Below are 18,238 nucleotides of genomic sequence, written 5' to 3'. Positions count from 1 at the left end.
TACTAAGGGTGTAGAATTCTTCATGTGAGAAGTCTTCCAACTGGCCATCAGCACCATCAAAAGCTGAAAAAGTCGCCAATTATCTAAGATGTCAGTGCAACTCTAAACCCAGTAAAAGAAAGATGAACCCTTATTATGCTAGACACGATTGATTCTGCCTTTGTAACCAGTGTAGATCATAATCAGCCTGCACGTCCTTGTAGTCTGATCAAGATCTGCACTGTTCGCCATTCAGTCAGTATCTTTTTGGTAAGCACCCCTTTTAACAGTTGATGGTATTGTCCAAATTTAAAGATAGACAAGTTCGTTATAGAAATTTAGCAGGGTAAGGATTAATTAAAGTAATACAATTTTATAACATTTTTACAGACATGATATAGCTACCAGTCATGTAGAGCCAGTAGTGAAGTCAGTACTGGAGTCATGTATAGTTGAAAACGATGCCGATCAGCACAGTACAAACCTACATGGAGTCCCCGTTGTTCTCCGCATTGGGGCAGCTGATCGCACAGTCCATCCCTGGTTTATTCGGAGGATGTACCGGCTACTGAGCGAGGAGGGGATGATGGTGAACTACACAGAGGTGAAAGACAAAGAACACTGGTGGTGGGACACTGTGTAAGTTTTCCTGTTATATATCCTGATGTCATGCTCTAATCTATAGTCTGATTTGAATTTAAAGAAATGCAATCATGTCTATTATGGTTAAGTACTAAGGCTTGGTCATCGGGATTTGGTGTACATGTTCAAATTTTATATACAATGTACCTGTATAGTATATTTAGACTAAAATAATAATTTATTACTTTTTAGTGAATCTGGATTAAATAGATTACAAATAGACTTGCATAAATTATCTTAATTTTCAATTAAATAGAAGTATTTATCAAGTGGATAAGGTATTCAGTGTTCTTTTTGGGTTGTGATTGCACTTCACCATACAAGAACTTGGTATTGACAGGAAGTGGATTTGAGATGGATTCAATTAAGTTTCAAGCCTAACTTCACAATGTAAGAAACTGATGCTCCATATAAAGTAATGTTCACTATATTGATTTGAAACCTTCCAGAGATACCAATGATGGGGGTGCTGTAAATGACAAATACCTGAGAGATTTCACCAACACTCACATAGACCAGTACTTACGCCACATTGAGGAGTCTGGGTCATGTACATCAGAGACATGCAGTGGTACGTCATCACCAAGTGACAGATACAGTGACAAATCTCTGTCATTCAAACTGGTCTGTTATAATCCAGCCCTGGGAGAGGGCATGTATGGACTGAGGGTCATTCAGCAGATAACTCCATACAGAAGGTCAGAAATACAGGTTTGTTGTTTCTGTATTTACTATGCAGAAAAGATTTTCAAGTGTTGAGCTTTAAATACCATTTTAGAGGTAAAAACTTTGAAAGTTTGCCAGTGACTGCAATTACCACATCAGAGATCATCCAGAATGACTGTGTGTGGCATGAAGAAGATCTGAGTAATGATAATTTTATTAGGTATAATCAGCTGTAAATTGTCTTACCCATTCATTTTGAATGTGGTTTAATTAAGAAATAATTTATAGCAAAGCCGTGTTTTAGCACTTCTTATACACAATGGGTGGTTATACATTTGGCATAATAGTTTTACGAGGGCAAATATGACAGAACTGTTTCTTCATGCATGTATTGCGCCAAGTGGTAGGTTGTCATGCTCCTTTGCTTGTACACACCGGCACTGGAAATGGTAATACGTTTTGCGGAAGAGTTTCATTAGGGCACAAATGAAGGCGAATTATTCTGCAAAGTGAATAACTCCATGTGTGTGTAAATTAATCAAGACAGTTGTGCTATGTGGCATTTTGTTTTAAACGTGCTATTAAGTAGAATGTTTGATCAAATTTGAAAGCGCTATTTCTATATGCATACATGTTGCTAAATATCCTGTTGACATGATATCAACATAATATCGTTGTGATGATTTAAGCATTGCTAGTCATATTAGAATGTTCTGTAATGAAGTGAGGATTAATCATTATTCCTTCTAAAGAAAAAGTTTAGTACACCTTGGTATATCTGCATCATGTAGCTTAGAGTAGACTTTAGTGTCATTTCTTACATGTAATTGTCTTAGTGAAGTACTGATAGTCACCAAGAATATTGTAAGGCATAGTGGCTTCCTATCTCCTTATTTCAGGTGACAATCTCAGGATGTGAAACCTTACTGTCACGAGGAGTTTTTAAGGCTTCTTCTTAATTCAGGTGACAGTCTCGGACAGTAAGTGGGGCCGCTGGGGCCGAGTGGTTAAGATTGCTGACTTTAAATCATCCCTCATCAATTTGGGTGAAGCCTCGTTTTGGGCATTGAATTCTTCAGGTGAGGAAGTCATGTAGTTGGCATACAGAATGTTGGCGGTTCTACCCAGGTGCCCACCCATGATAGATTAATGCTTGGAGGGGCACCTGGAGTCTTCCTCCACTATTAAAAGCTGGAAAGTTGCCACATGACCTATAACTGTGTCCATGTGAGGTTAAACCAAAAAAAAAAAATGAAGTTGTAATGCTCATAAGAAACTTGTTTCTCTTTCTGCTTATTTCAGGTGACAGTCTCGGACATTGAAGTACTTATGGTCACAAGGAATGTTTTAAAGCTGAGTGTCTCCCTGTCTCCTAACAGAAACGTTCCATGGTTTGAGTCCGATGTTAGGGTAAGTCCAAAGTTTATATTACTTGATTAAAGTACTTATTTCTTCCTAACTGAAACATTTCTTAAAGCAACCTTTATTTTGTGTATGTTATTATGTCTCCCCCAGGAGACATATTGTTTTTGCCCTGTCCGTCCGTCCGTCCGTCCTTCCGTCCATCCGTCCGTCCGTACGTCACACTTCATTTCCGAGCAATAACTGGAGAACCATTTGACCTAGAACCTTCAAACTTCATAGGGTTGTAGGGCTGCTGGAGTACACGACCCCTTTTGTTTTTGGGGTCACTCCGTCAAAGGTCAAGGTCACAGGGGCCTGAACATTGAAAACCATTTCCGATCAATAACTAGAGAACCACTTGACCCAGAATGTTGAAACTTCATAGGATGATTGGTCATGAAGAGTAGATGACCCCTATTGATTTTGGGGGTCACTCCGTCAAAGGTCAAGGTCACAGGGGCCTGAACATTGAAAACCATTTCCGATCAATAACTAGAGAACCACTTGACCCCGAATGTTGAAACTTCATAGGATGATTGGTCATGAAGAGTAGATGACCCCTATTGATTTTGGGGTCACTCCGTCAAAGGTCAAGGTCACAGGGGCCTGAACATTGAAAACCATTTCCAATCAATAACTAGAGAACCACCTGACCCAGAATGTTGAAACTTGATAGGATGATTGGTCATAAAGAGTAGATGACCCTTATTGATTATGGGATCACTCCGTCAAAGGTCAAGGTCACAGGGGCCTGAATATTGAAAACCATTTCTGATCAATAACTAGAGAACCACTTGACCCAGAATGTTGAAACTTCATAGGATGATTGTACATGCAAAGTAGATGACCCCTATCGATTTTGGGGTCACTCCATTAAAGGTCAAGGTCACAGGGGCCTGAACATGGAAAACCATTTCCGGTCAGTAACTTGAGAACCACTTGACCCAGAATGTTGAAACTTAATAGGATGATTGGTCATGCTGAGTAGATGACCCCTAACGATTTTGGGGTCACTCTGTGAAAGGTCAAGGTCACAGGGGCCCGAACATTGAAAACCATTTCCGGTCAGTAACTTGAGAACCACTTGACTCAGAATGATGAAACTTCGTAGGATGATTGGTCATGCAGAGTAGATGAACCCTAACGATTTTAGGGTCACTCTGTTAAAGGTCAAGGCCACAGGGGCCTGAACATGGAAAACCATTTCCAATCAATAACTTGAGAACCTCTTGACCCAGAATGTTGAAACTTCATAGGATGATTGTTCGTGCAGAGTAAATGACCCTTATTGTTTTTGGGGTCACTCCATTAAAGGTCAAGGTCACAGGGGCCTGAACATTGATAACCAGTTCAGATTAATAACTTGAGAACCACTTGACCCAGAATGTTGAAACTTCATAGGATGATTGAACATGCAGAGTAGATGACCCCTATTGATTTTTGATTCAGTCTATTAAAGGTCAAGGTCACAGTGGCCTGTTCATGTAAAATCATTTTTTGGAAATAACTTGAGAACCACTTGACCTACAATGTTGAAACTTAATAGGATGATTGGACATGCAGAGTAGATGACCGCTATTTATTTTGAGGTCACTTGATCAAAGGTCAAGGTCACAGGAGCCTGAACAGTGACTTGAGAACCACTAGGCCACGAGTGTTGAAATTTAGCGGGATGACTGGACATGCCAAGTAGATGATCCCTATTGCAGCCAACCATCAGTGTCTCTTTGACTTTCGCTCCTGACCCCTATTGACTTCTTGCCTATAGGACTTTGCATTGGGGGAGACATGCGCTTTTTTACAAAAGCATTTTCTAGTTTACACCAGCATTAGCTGTGGCCTCCATTAACTCTTGATGAAAACTTCGAAAATACTATTTACTTAACAAGAGAGAAAAAAAAATGAACAATTATGCTATACTTTTTGTGAATAAATGTTAGAAACCACTTCTTGATACTTTAAAATCATTCTTTGGTCAGGATGTTTTTTCTACAATTTTTTAAGGTTGATGGGACACAGATTTCTTCAAAAGATATGTTACCAGTTAAAGATGGTGAACGTGTAGACCTTTGCTCTAAGTCAGGTATTATGTTTCTCCTGCCTCACATTTTGGGATAGAATGCAACAGGTTAGCACCTGAGATTTATATACAAAATTAAAGATTACTTTTTAAGGATTAAAATATTACATAAGCCTAAAAACATATTAAATTTTCTCTCTTTAAAAATAATGCTACAGAGAATTCAAGATAAGAAAAAAAAGTCCATAAGATATCAAGGTCTAGTAAGGCCAACCTTTGAAGATGGACATAAACCATGCAAAGGCTATGAACACACCTTACAAGATTTGGTATTTTCTCCAAGAAGCAAACCTGAAACTGTAGTGGTTCAATAAGGCATGAGCCTTCTTCACATTGAAGCAGGAATTATGTGCCAATAAATTTTTGTCATAGGAAGCCATCAAGTCTGCTGTCAGAGATCAAACTGCATTCCCTGTCACCATTTTGGATTTATGCCTCACTGCATTTGAATTCTTTGAAGTCATCCAGCTGGCTTACAGACTGTCAGTGGTTTATCCTGGTGCCATCTGAAGCCTGAAATAATGCCCAAAAGTGCATTTTTGGTACTCCTTTGCAATTTAAAGTCTTAGTTGATGGAATGGCTTAAAACCCAACAAAACCAAATATAAACACATACATGTATTCATAAAAAAATAATTTTAGGAATTTGGAGTGTTTGTGAAAACAAAGAAGTACACAGCACAACAAATAGAGGACCTCTTACGCAAGGACCAGCTAGGAGAATCGCTGAGAATCACTTCAAAATCGTCATAGGTAAGGATACTCTCATACTCTTGGACCACCTATGAGAATGGTTGAGAATTGTTTCAAAATCGTTATAGGTAAGGGTACTCATCTACTTTTACTGTAGGTCCAGCTAGGCGAATCTCTGAAAACCACATCAAAATTGTTATAGATAAGGATATCAAATCTACAAATCATTATGACAAACTATTAATGTTCAAGCCCTGTTGGAAGTACATGGAAATCTACAATGTGCATGTAATAAAACAAACTTTATAGATGTTGTTCAGGAACACAAGACTCTTAGGACATGGAATAAAACAAACTTTATATGTGTTGTGCAGGTACAAAGGGCTCAGAGGACATGTAATAAAACAAACTTTATGTATGTTGTGCAGGTAAATTGGGCTCAGAGGATATGTAATAAAACAAACTTTATATATGTTATGCTGGTGCACAGGGCTCAGAGGACATGTAATGAAACAAACTTTATGTATGTTGTGCAGGTAAATTGGGCTCAGAGGATATGTAATGAAACAAACTTTATATTTGATGTGCAGGTGCACAGGGCTCTGAGGACATGTAATGAAACAAACTTTATGTATGTTGTGCAGGTACACAGGGCTCAGAGGATATGTAATAAAACAAACTTTATATATGTTGCGCTGGTGCACAGGGCTCAGAGGACATGTAATGAAACAAACTTTATGTATGTTGTGCAGATACACAGGGCTCTGAGGATATGTAATAAAACAAACTTTATGTATGTTGTGCTGGTGCACAGGGCTCAGAGGACATGTAATGAAACAAACTTTATGTATGTTGTGCAGGTACACAGGGCTCTGACGACATGTAATAAAACAAACTTTATATATGTTGTGCAGGTGCACAGGGCTCTGAGGACATGTAATAAAACAAACTTCATATATGTTGTGCAGGTACATAGGGTGCTTAGGACATGTAATAAAACAACTTTATATATGTTGTGCAGGTATACAGGGCTCTGAGGACATTTAATAAAACAAACATTATGTATGTTGTGCAGGTACACAGGGCTCTGAGGACATGTAATGAAACAAACTTTATGTATGTTATGCAGGTGCAAAGGGCTTAGAGGACATGTAATAAAACTAACTTTATGTATGTTGTGCAGGTACACAGGGCTCTGAGGACATGTAATAAAACAACCTTTATGTATGTTGTGCAGGTACACAGGGCTCTGAGGACATGTAATAAAACTAACTTTATGTATGTTGTGCAGGAACACAGGGCTCTGAGGACATGTAATAAAACAAACTTCATATATGTTGTGCAGGTACATAGGGTGCTTAGGACATGTAATAAAACAAACTTTATATATGTTGTGCAGGTACACAGGGCTCTGAGGACATGTAATAAAACAAACTATGTATGTTGTGCAGGTACACAGGGCTCTGAGGACATGTAATAAAACAAACTTTATGTATGTTATGCAGGTGCACAGGGCTTAGAGGACATGTAATAAAACAAACTTTATGTATGTTGTGCAGGTACACAGGGCTCTGAGGATATGTAATAAAACAAACTTTATGTATTGTGAGGCAGGATGCCTCACGACCTTGTTTTTATGCAGTTGTTTTGCATTGTTTTACGGCCTATCAGTAGTTTTTATTTTTGATGTTAAAATTGTTAGGCTATCTTTCAGCTACTTTTTAATCACAGTTCATTGTTCTGTAACATTTCCAGACATTGACTGATAACCAGTCACATTGTTAAATTGTTGTTTACTAAATTACATTTCAAAATGTTAGAACTCTACTGATGTCATGCTTGTGTCAGTTAGTGAAACTGTAATTCTAGCTTTCACAGGGATTTTCTATAAAAGTACGCAATGTCAGCCTGAGTTATTCAACAGTTCAATCAACAATCACCTGCTGTATTAAATTAAATCGAGGTTTTCATGTAATGTCCATTGTTGCCTTTGTAAAACTTCATAAAAGTTTATGTCAGTTGAAATTTTGACAGTTGTCAACCATCTTGGATTTTTGTACGTATGCACCGGGTGACTAAAATCTCGTACAAGCGGACTGAAATCGCTTCATATTCTGCAGAAATAGTTAACTTTTATTGTCAAGTATTTGATATTTAATACTTGGCATGTAGTGTTGATTCGTAGCGTTCTATATTGTTTTATTATTTATTTCTGTCCGACTTTGTTTGTTTACACTAGTTTAGAGGTTAAGCTCCGCCTTATTTGCATATAAGGAAACGTTCGTATCCCGAATGACGTCATGGTCGGCCGAAGTAAGTTCGTAGCATCAACTCGGTTACGGATCTGTCCGGGTATTTCCGACTTTGACCTTATTCAGACTAATTTAGATTCTGGTATTCATCCTCATTTGCATACCATGCATACCACAAAGGTTAATTAGTAGAACGCTAAAATCATCACTTTGCCTCCGTCTCTCGTATAGAAAGGCTGTTTGTCAGTTTGTTCTTAGACATTTTTTTATTTACGCTTCTAAAACCTATATGAATTATTCAAACTTTGAAACTGCACGGTACTTATTATCATTAAATTATACAGATATATTTATTAGCAGTATTTGGCTGTTTTTCTCTTAGAAAACTCTGTAATTTTAGAGTTGGTTCTCGGTCCGCCTGCTACACGACTTTTGCCTGATATTTTCATTACTGATTATTTTATTCAGTTATAATTAATAGTTATTGTTAAGGCTTCCCATAAATAAAAGTTGTTTGAAGCCGAAAGGAACGTTGTCATTAGTTTATTTTAAACTTTGAAACAAATTTGAACTCGGGCGCTACCAGCCTTTTAACTTGGGCGCTACCAGCCTTGTCTTGGGCGCTACCAGCCTATAGGGTTGCGACCAGACCCTAGTTTAGTCAACATATTGCTTATCCCTGAACAATGAATAACCTTGTAGTATTTAAATTGGTGGACTCAGTCCCCTGACTGTAGTCTCCTTGCCCTTGGCCTGTTTACATTTAACATTATTTTTTACCCTAACCCAATTAAAGTAAAAGTGACCCAGGGCGGGGGCACTACAGTATGTTATGCAGGTGCACAGGGCTTAGAGGATATGTAATAAAACAAACTTTATGTATGTTGTGTAGGTACACAAGGCTCTGAAGACTCCCAGTTGTACTTACTACAGGCAGCTGTATATATCAGTAACCTTTTCTTTCTTACCTCTGATACAAGGACTGACATAGTGAAAGATGTAGATATTCAACCAGCTGAACTAGGTAAAAAATGACACCGAAAAAATACATTTTTTTCATCATAACATTAACATTATTAAAGATATCATTATCTTGCAAATTAAAATGGATCTCCTACCTTTCCAGGAGACCTTTAGATAAAGTGTAATTTACATCTGGATATTGCAAAATGTTTCTAAGCTGTGGTTCACGAACAAAACCTGATACGTTTTGTTTGATCAAACAGTTGTTACTTTTTATCTCCAAACATTTACAAAATGAAAACAAAAATACAAAATGAAAAAAGAATCTTGACAGTTTGCTCCTTTTAACCTTGAATGATTATAAATTTAATTTTGTATTTTAGGGTTATCTAACTTGATTATCCTTGGGAGTGTGGCTGAAAATCTTCACACTGGTACTCTGCTGGAGCATACTCCATTACATGTGAATGAAGGTATGTTTTTGAGTTAGATCTTGCAATTACTCAAAAGTATAGAAGCTAGATTCCTTAAACTTAATATGTGAATAGAGGGCAATATGTAGATTATACTTGTACATGACTTATGCTTGTAGGTCATAGGTCAAGGTTACTATTGTAGGTCAAGTAAAAATAGTTTTCGCTCCATAACTTTTATATTCATTGGTGGATTATCTTAGTGCTACACACAAACATTTGCCATGATGAGACATTGTGTCAATACATGATCTATGCTTATCGGTTAAAGGTCAAGGTCACTGTTTAAGGTCAAGTAAAAATTTATTTCAGCTCCGTAACTTTATTGCATAAAAGTATTTTTTTATTACTATCAAGAAATGTTCCCCAAGATTAGACACACATGACCCATGGTTGTTGGTGGAAGGTCAAGGTCACAATTGATGGTCAAGTAAAATTGTTTCTGCTGCATAACTTTTATGTGCATTGATGAATTATACAAGTTCTGCACACACATGTTCCCCATGATTATGTCGCGTACATGATCTATGATTGTAGGTCAAGGTCATTTTTAGTCCTAACACTATTACCAACAACCACAAGAAAGATTTCCACCGGTAGGGGACTTCTATTTTGCCACTGCAGGTGTTCACTTGTTAAAACTGATTTCATGATCAAACACAGGAAAAGAAGAAGAGTTTGTTGTCTATTCTGTTGAAATCCTACTTTTAAGATCATTCAAATGCAATAAAGGTAAAATAGTCATGCAGACTTGCTCTTTTTAGCTTACCAGAGCACAAAGTGCTCAAGGAGAGCTATTGTGACTAGTCGTTGTCCAGCGTGCGTCGTCCGTCAACATTTGCCTTGTGAACACTCTAGAGGCCACATTTGTGACCCAATCTTTATGAAACTTGGTTAGAATGTTTGTCTTGATGATCTCTAGGTCAAGTTCAAAACTTGGGTCATTTGGGATCAAAAACTAGGTCAGTAGGCCAGATCAAAGGAAAAGTTTGTGAACACTCTTAGAGACCACATTTTTGACCCAATCTTTATGAAACTTGATTAGAATGTAAGTCTTGATGATCTCTAGGTCAGGTTTGAAACTGGGTCATGTTGGACCCAAAACTAGGTCAGTAGGCCAGATCAAAGGAAAAGCTTGTGAACACTCAAGAGGCCACATTTGTGACCCAATCTTTATGAAACTTGGTCAGAATCCATGTCTTGATGATCTCTAGGTCAGTTTCGAAACTAGGTCATGTGGGGTCAGAAACTAGGTCAGTAGGCCAGATCAAAGGAAAAGCTTGTGAACACTCTAAAGGCCACATTTGTGTCCCAATCTTTATGCAACTTGGTCAGAATGTTTGTCTTGATGACCTGTAGGATAAGTTTGAAACTGGATCATGTGGGATCAAAAACTAGGTCAGTAGGCCAGATCAAAGGAAAAGCTTGTGAACACTCTAGAGGCCACATTTGTGACCCAATCTTTATGAAACTTGGTCAGAATGTTTGTCTTTATGATCTCTAGGCCAGGTTTGAAACAGGATCATGTGGGGTCAAAAACTAGGTCAGTAGGCCAGATCAAAGGAAAAGCTTGTGAACACTCAAGAGGCCACATTTGTGACCACATCTTTATGAAACTTGGTCAGAATGATAGTCTTGATGATCTCTAGGTCAAGTTTGAATCTGGGTCATGTTGAATCAAAAGTCAAAAACTAGGTCACCTGGTCAAATCAAAGGAAAAGCTTGTGAACACTCTAAAGGCCACAGTTGTGACCCAATCCTTATGAATTTGGTCAGAATGTTAGTCTTGATGATCTCTAGGCCAAGTTTCAATCAGGGTCATTTAGGGTCAAAAACAAGGTCAGTAGGCCAGATCAAAGGAAAAGCTTGTGAACACTCTAGAGGCCAATGTTTTGACTCAATCTTTTTGAAATTTGGTCAGAATGTTAGTCTTGATGACCTTTAGGTCAAGTTTGAATTTGGGTCATGTAAGATCAAAAACTAGGTCTGTAGGCCAGATCAAAGGAAAAGCTTGTGAACACTCTAGAGGTCACAGTTGAGACCCAATCTTTATGAAACTTTGTCAGAATGTTTGCCTTGATGATCTCTAGATCAATTTTGAAACTGGGTCATGCAGGGTCAAAAAGTAGGTCAATAGGCCAGATCAAAGGAAAAGTTTGTGAACACTCTTTAGGCCACAGTTGTGACTCAATCTTTATGAAACTTGGTCAGAATGTTTGTCTTGATGATCTCTAGGTCAAGCTTTAATCTGGGCCAGTTTCAGACTTGACCTAGAGATCATCAAGACTAATTCTGATCAAGTTTCATAAAGATTAGGTCAAAAATGTGGCCTCTATAGAGTGTTTACAAGCTTTTCCTTTGATCTGGCCTACTGACCGAGTTTTTGACCCCAATTGACCTAGTTTTGAACTTGACCTAGAGATCATCAAGACTAACATTCTGACCAAGTTTCATAAAGATTGGGTCACAAATGTGGCCTCCCGAGTGTTCACAAGATTTTCCTTTGATCTGGTCTACTGACCTAGTTTTTGACCCCACATGACCCAGTTTCGAATTTGACCTAGAGATCATGTAGGGCACATGGTCAAATCAAAGGAAAAGTTTGTGAACACTCTAAAGGCTACAGTTGTGACTCAGTCTTTATGAAACTTGGTCAGAATGTTTGTCTTGATGATCTCTAGGTTAAATTCGCAAACTGGCTCATGTGGGGTAAAAAAACTAGGTCAGTAGGCCAGATCAACTCTGGTGAGCGATATATAGAGCCATCATGGCCCTCTTGTTTTTCTGGACTTAATAAAAAAAAATATAATCCAAACTTCTATTATTATAGGAGACATAGGAGCTTAAAAACCAATTTTAATATCATAATAAATTTACAGCCCAGCTTTGTTCAATAAGACTCATTGGGCATGTTGAAATTTGATCATGGGTAGTTCCAGCCAACCAAATGTATTCTATATATATATATATATATATATAGGTCAGACTTACTAGAGAAACATGTAAATATATTACATTTTAACCCGCCCGCTTAGCTCAGTAGGTAGAGCGTCGGTCTATGGATCGCGGGGTCGCAAGTTTGATCCGCGGGTGGGGCGTATGTTCTCCCTGACTATTTGATAAATGACATTGTGTCTGAAATCATTAGTCCTCCACCTCTGGTTCATGTGGGGAAGTTGGCAGTTACTTGCGGAGAACAGGTTTGTACTGGTACAGAATCCAGGAACACTGGTTAGGTTAACTGCCCGCAGTTACATGACTGAAATACTGTTGAAAAAATGGCGTTAAACCCAACATACAAACAAACAAATATTACATTTTACATGTATTGCATTTTATTTTATATTAATTAAGGAATGTAGGAAAACACTGTATTGATTTTAGGTTTTATCTTATTAATATATATATAAACAGCCATGCTATAACACACTGGTAGAGCAAGATTTTTGTTAGATCCAAGTCAGTAGCGCACACCATTCTAAAAACACATTGTGTTAAGTTGTCATTTATTGAGTTTTGCCTTGCAAATTTAGTTGTTTCAGGGAGAAGTTATCTATACTACAGTATAGTCCTCAGGGCTTGAGGTACAGTTTAAAAGTTCCTGTCATCTATGTTCAAGCCATCAGAGATAGAACAAACCTTTATGCAAGGACATTACAATGAGTTTGAGTAAAGTTGAGCTGTACTTAATTTTGGACAATATAAGTCTGTTTGCTATTTCCAGGGTAAAAGCCGTTTAACATGAACATTAATCAAGCATTACTTTTCTTTAGGTGAAGTTTCACTTGCTGGATGTAAATATTCTTACTCTCGTACGGGTGTTCTTACTTTGACCCCAAATGGAGCTACTCACTTAGCACTTGTGATATTTGGCTTGGACAGGGCCGGGTTGGAAGATGTTATTTCCCTTGCAGCCCCAACTATGCCTCCAATGACAAGATCTCCAGTAAGTATTTTCTTGAAGTGAAGGTTACTTCTGTAGGTTGTTAAATTTGTCACAATAGCCCATTGCTGAAACATACTGTTACTAAAACTTACAAGTCTTGGTAGCTCTTACTGCAGCCTTATGGTGTATAGAATACTTTCAAATGAAGATGCAAACAAGCTGGCTGGCATGGTTCATTGATTCTATCCAGGTGTCTACCTATGCATAAAATAATGCTTAAGCCTTCTTTCACCAATTGGATTGCATAAGGTCAGTGGTTCTACCCAGGTACCCTACAGAGTGTCAGATGTGCCATACAGAATTCCTAGGTTTCCTTTTTGTCTATCTGTGCTTGAAATAATGCATACTAGGTCTTTCACCAGCTGGCTTCTATCCTGATGCCTGTTAGTGTACCTGTTGTGCCTGAAATAAAGCCCAATTCTTCTTTCACCTGGTGAAAAGTTGCTGTATGACACAAATTGTGATGCTTTGACCTAAAACTAAACCAAAAAGTTCTGTTTTCATCTCTTTTTCTGTATATTCTGGAGATGATGTTTTTTCAGCATTGTAAATAAACGAGATGATGTTTTAAGGATTCCAACTATATAATCATAATTCTGTTTTCTGTTGGTGGAGTTTTTCAACACTTTCTTTTTACTTTTCAGTTTTCAAATTTAGTTCCAGACTATGTGATCACGGGTCCAGATTTTGGTAGAAAGGGTCCAGGAGGATATCTTTGTGCCGGTTTCTATGGCAACAATTGGGAATATAGAACTGATATATCATCTTGTGTAACATGTGTTTGTTGAATGTGAAACTGTGATATTTCTAATTCTCTGTGTTGATCAAAATGTATCATTGTATTCTCTCCTGCAAAGAAGAGTGTATACTGTGTTGCTCATTGTCGGTTGGTTGGTCTGTCTGTCCGTGAGTAGCACATTTAGTTTTGGATCAATAACTGGAGAGCCCTTGGTTTCACACTACATACGATGATTGCCTTTTGTCAGTAGGTGACCATTATTGTTTCGTGGGTCAGTAGGGCAAAGGTCAAGAACAGTGACCTTGAGACTGAAATAACTAAAGAGCACTGGCCTAGTCATCAAATTTCATAGGATGATCGTCTGTTGTCAGAAGCTGACCCCTATTGTCTGGAGGTCAGTAGGTTAAGTCAGGGCACAGTGACTGATACTGAAAACAGGTTCTACTCAGTAACAAATAAAACTCTTGCTTACATTAGTGGAAATTGATAGGATGATGGCCAGTGATCAGTAGATGACCATTAATAGAAGGGTCAATAGGTCAGCTGTGGTCAAGGTCACAGTGACCTTGAGAATGAAAACAATTTGAGCTAAGTCTTGTGCCCAATTCTTTTAAATGTGATGGAGGTACATGTATTGCCTGTGGTCAGCAGATCACTGCAATGTTTAGGGGTCGATAGGTCAAAGCTAGAGTGACAGTGAAACTCAGAATGGTTTCCGATCAATATCTAATGCACATTTTGGCTTCTAGATTTCATAGAATGGTTGACATCAGAAGATGATTCCTAGTGTTTTGGCATCAGTACCTCAAGTGTTAAGGTCACAGTAACCATGAGGTTGAAAATAGTTGACAAATTACTGCAGAAAGCTTGAACCTATGGATGTCAGTCTTCTTAGGATGCTGCCTGTAGCCAGGAGATAACAAGTTCTTTTAGAGTTCAGTTGGTCAAAGGTCTTTCGTCATAGTATACAAAAGTGCATACCGAGTTACAGCAGACAGATCATTATAGGGAGTACCGGTACACGTTTTAGCTATTGTAAGATGTTGTTTTTGCTTGTGTTTTGTGTCTTACAATGTATATTGTTTTTGAATTTAAATTGAGTAGTAATTTCATCCTGTGTTACAGCAAGTGTTTTTGATTGTGAAGACCATTTGTGTTTTTATCTGGTATCAGGATTTTTAAAGTGATTATTTTTTAGCTCACCTGTCACAAAGTGACAAGGTGAGCTTTTGTGATCGTGCGGTGTCCGTCGTCCGTCCGTCCGTCCGTGCGTGCGTGCGTGCGTCCGTCCGTAAACTTTTGCTTGTGACCACTCTAGAGGTCACATTTTTCATGGGATCTTTATGAAAGTTGGTCAGAATGTTCATTTAGATGATATCTAGGTCAAGTTCGAAACTGGGTCATGTGCCGTCAAAAACTAGGTCAGTAGGTCTAAAAATAGAAAAACCTTGTGACCTCTCTAGAGGCCATATATTTCACAAGATCTTCATGAAAATTGGTCAGAATGTTCACCTTGATGATATCTAGGTCAAGTTCGAAACTGGGTCACGTGCCGTCAAAAACTAGGTCAGTAGGTATAAAAATAGAAAAACCTTGTGACCTCTCTAGAGGCCATATATTTCACAAGATCTTCATGAAAATTGGTCAGAACATTCACCTTGATGATATCTAGGTCAAGTTTGAAACTGGGTCACGTGCCTTCAAAAACTAGGTCAGTAGGTCAAATAATAGAAAAACCTTGTGACCTCTCTAGAGGCCATATTTTTCATGGGATCTGTATGAAAGTTGGTCTGAATGTTCATCTTGATGATATCTAGGTCAAGTTCGAAAGTGGGTCACGTGCGGTCAAAAACTAGGTCAGTAGGTCTAAAAATAGAAAAACCTTGTGACCTCTCTAGAGGCCATATATTTCACGAGACCTTCATGAAAATTGGTCAGAATGTTCACCTTAATGATATCTAGGTCAAGTTTGAAAGTGGGTCACATGCCATCAAAAACTAGGTCAGTAGGTCAAATAATAGAAAAACCTTGTGACCTCTCTAGAGGCCATATTTTTCATGGGATCTGTATGAAAGTTGGTCTGAATGTTCATCTTGATGATATCTAGGTCAAGTTCGAAAGTGGGTCACGTGCCCTCAAAACTAGGTCAGTAGGTCAAATAATAGAAAAACCTTGTGACCTCTCTTAAGGCCATATTTTTCATGGGATCTGTATGAAAATTGGTCTGAATGTTCATCTTGATGATATCTAGGTCAAGTTCGAAACAGGGTCATGTGCGGTCAAAAACTAGGTCAGTAGGTCTAAAAATAGAAAAACCTTGTGACCTCTCTAGAGGCCATACTTGTGAATGGATCTCCATAAAAATTGGTCAGAATGTTCACCTTGATCATATCTAGGTCAAGTTTGAAACTGGGTCAAATAATAAAAAAAACCTTGTGACCTCTCTAGAGGCCATACTTTTCATGGGATCTGTATGAAAGTTGGTCTGAATGTTCATCTTGATGATATCTAGGTCAAGTTTGAAACTGGGTCAATTGCAGTCAAAAACTAGGTCAGTAGGTCTAAAATTATTAAAATCTTTTGACCTCTCTAGAGGCCATATTTTTCAATGGATCTTCATGAAAATTGATCTGAATGTTCACCTTGATGATATCTAGGCCAGTTTCAAAACTGGGTCACGTGCGGTCAAAAACTAGGCCAGTAGGTATAAAAATAGAAAAACCTTGTGACCTCTCTAGAGGCCATATTTTTCATGAGATCTTCATGAAAATTAGTGAGAATGTTCACCTTGATGATATCTAGGTAAAGTTCATAATAGGATCATGTACCTTCGAAAACTAGGTCAATAGGTCAAATAATAGAAAAACCTTGTGCCTCTCTAGAGACCATATTTTTCAATGGATCTTCATGAAAATTGGTCAGAATTTTTATCTTGATAATATCAAGTTCAAAACTGGGTCACATGAGCTCAAAAACTAGGTCACTATATCAAATAATAGAAAAAACGACGTCATACTCAAAACTGGGTCATGTGGGAAGAGGTGAGCGATTCAGGACCATCATGGTCCTCTTGTTTATTAATAAATTTATTTATTGAATTGAAGTTTACTTTTTTTATTCACAGATGAAATCACCTTCCACAAAAAAATGGTTTAAAAAGAAATGAGGGTCTAGTTAACCATATTTCCTATATACAAATCTCATGGAGGGTTGTATGATCAATATATTTTTACACCACCATTTCCCAGTATGACTCTAAACCAAACAAAACGGCCATAGAGACCTTAAGGATTATTCTCCAGAATTTCACAGCTGGCTTTTTTAGCTCACCTGTCACAAAGTGACAAGGTGAGCTTTTGTGATCGCGCGGTGTCCGTCGTCCGTGCGTGCGTCCGTAAACTTTTGCTTGTGACCACTCTAGAGGTCACATTTTTCATTGGATCTTTATGAAAATTGGTCAGAATGTTCATCTTGATGATATCTAGGTCAAGTTCGAAACTGGGTCACGTGCCTTCAAAAACTAGGTCAGTAGGTCTAAAAATAGAAAAACCTTGTGACCTCTCTAGAGGCCATATATTTCAAAGATCTTCATGACAATTGGTCAGAATGTTCACCTTGATGATATCTAGATCAAGTTCGAAACAGGGTCATGTGCGGACAAAAACTAGGTCAGCAGGTCTAAAAATAGAAAAACCTTGTGACCTCTCTAGAGGCCATACTTGTGAATGGATTTCCATTAAAATTGGTCAGAATGTTCACCTTGATGATATCTAGGTCAAGTTTGAAACTGGGTCACGTGCCTTAAAAAACTAGGTCAGTAGGTTAAATAATAAAAAAACCTTGTGACCTCTCTAGAGGCCATACTTTTCATGGGATCTGTATGAAAGTTGGTCTGAATGTTCATCTTGATGATATCTAGGTCAGGTTTGAAACTGGGTCAACTGCGGTCAAAAACTAGGTCAGTAGGTCTAAAATTATTAAAATCTTTTGACCTCTCTAGAGGCCATATTTTTCAATGGATCTTCATGAAAATTGATCCGAATATTCACCTTGATGATATCTAGGTCAGTTTCGAAACTGGGTCACATGCGGTCAAAAACTAGGCCAGTAGGTATAAAAATAGAAAAACCTTGTGACCTCTCTAGAGGCCATATTTTTCATGAGATCTTCATGAAAATTAGTGAGAATGTTCACCTTGATGATGTCTAGGTAAAGTTCAAAACAGGGTCACGTACCTTCGAAAACTAGGTCAATAGGTCAAATAATAGAAAAACCTTGTGACCTCTGTAGAGACCATATTTTTCAATGGATCTTTATGAAAATTGGTCAGAATTTTTATCTTGATAATATCTAGGTCAAGTTCAAAACTGGGTCACATGAGCTCAAAAACTAGGTCACTAT

General features: G+C 38.0%; 1 protein-coding gene across 1 annotated transcript in view; it reads left to right on the top strand.

Annotated features, from left to right (window-relative positions):
• LOC123544106 (uncharacterized) overlaps positions 1-13,886 on the top strand; it is a 31,029-nt gene extending 17,143 nt beyond the window's left edge. Inside the window, exons 7-15 of the mRNA XM_045330171.2 lie at positions 370-618; positions 1,071-1,332; positions 2,590-2,697; positions 4,696-4,774; positions 5,414-5,524; positions 8,609-8,740; positions 9,063-9,152; positions 12,926-13,098; positions 13,743-13,886. Of these exons, the coding sequence (XP_045186106.2) occupies positions 370-618; positions 1,071-1,332; positions 2,590-2,697; positions 4,696-4,774; positions 5,414-5,524; positions 8,609-8,740; positions 9,063-9,152; positions 12,926-13,098; positions 13,743-13,886 (1,348 nt within the window). The remainder of the gene's footprint in view (positions 1-369; positions 619-1,070; positions 1,333-2,589; positions 2,698-4,695; positions 4,775-5,413; positions 5,525-8,608; positions 8,741-9,062; positions 9,153-12,925; positions 13,099-13,742) is intronic.
• Positions 13,887-18,238: the final 4,352 nt, after the last annotated feature.

Source organism: Mercenaria mercenaria, chromosome 1 (assembly GCF_021730395.1).
Source record: "Mercenaria mercenaria strain notata chromosome 1, MADL_Memer_1, whole genome shotgun sequence".
In the NCBI taxonomy this organism is placed as follows: domain Eukaryota; kingdom Metazoa; phylum Mollusca; class Bivalvia; order Venerida; family Veneridae; genus Mercenaria; species Mercenaria mercenaria.
Note: the sequence above shows the minus strand (reverse complement) of the source record. Positions and strands in the feature narration are given on the sequence as shown.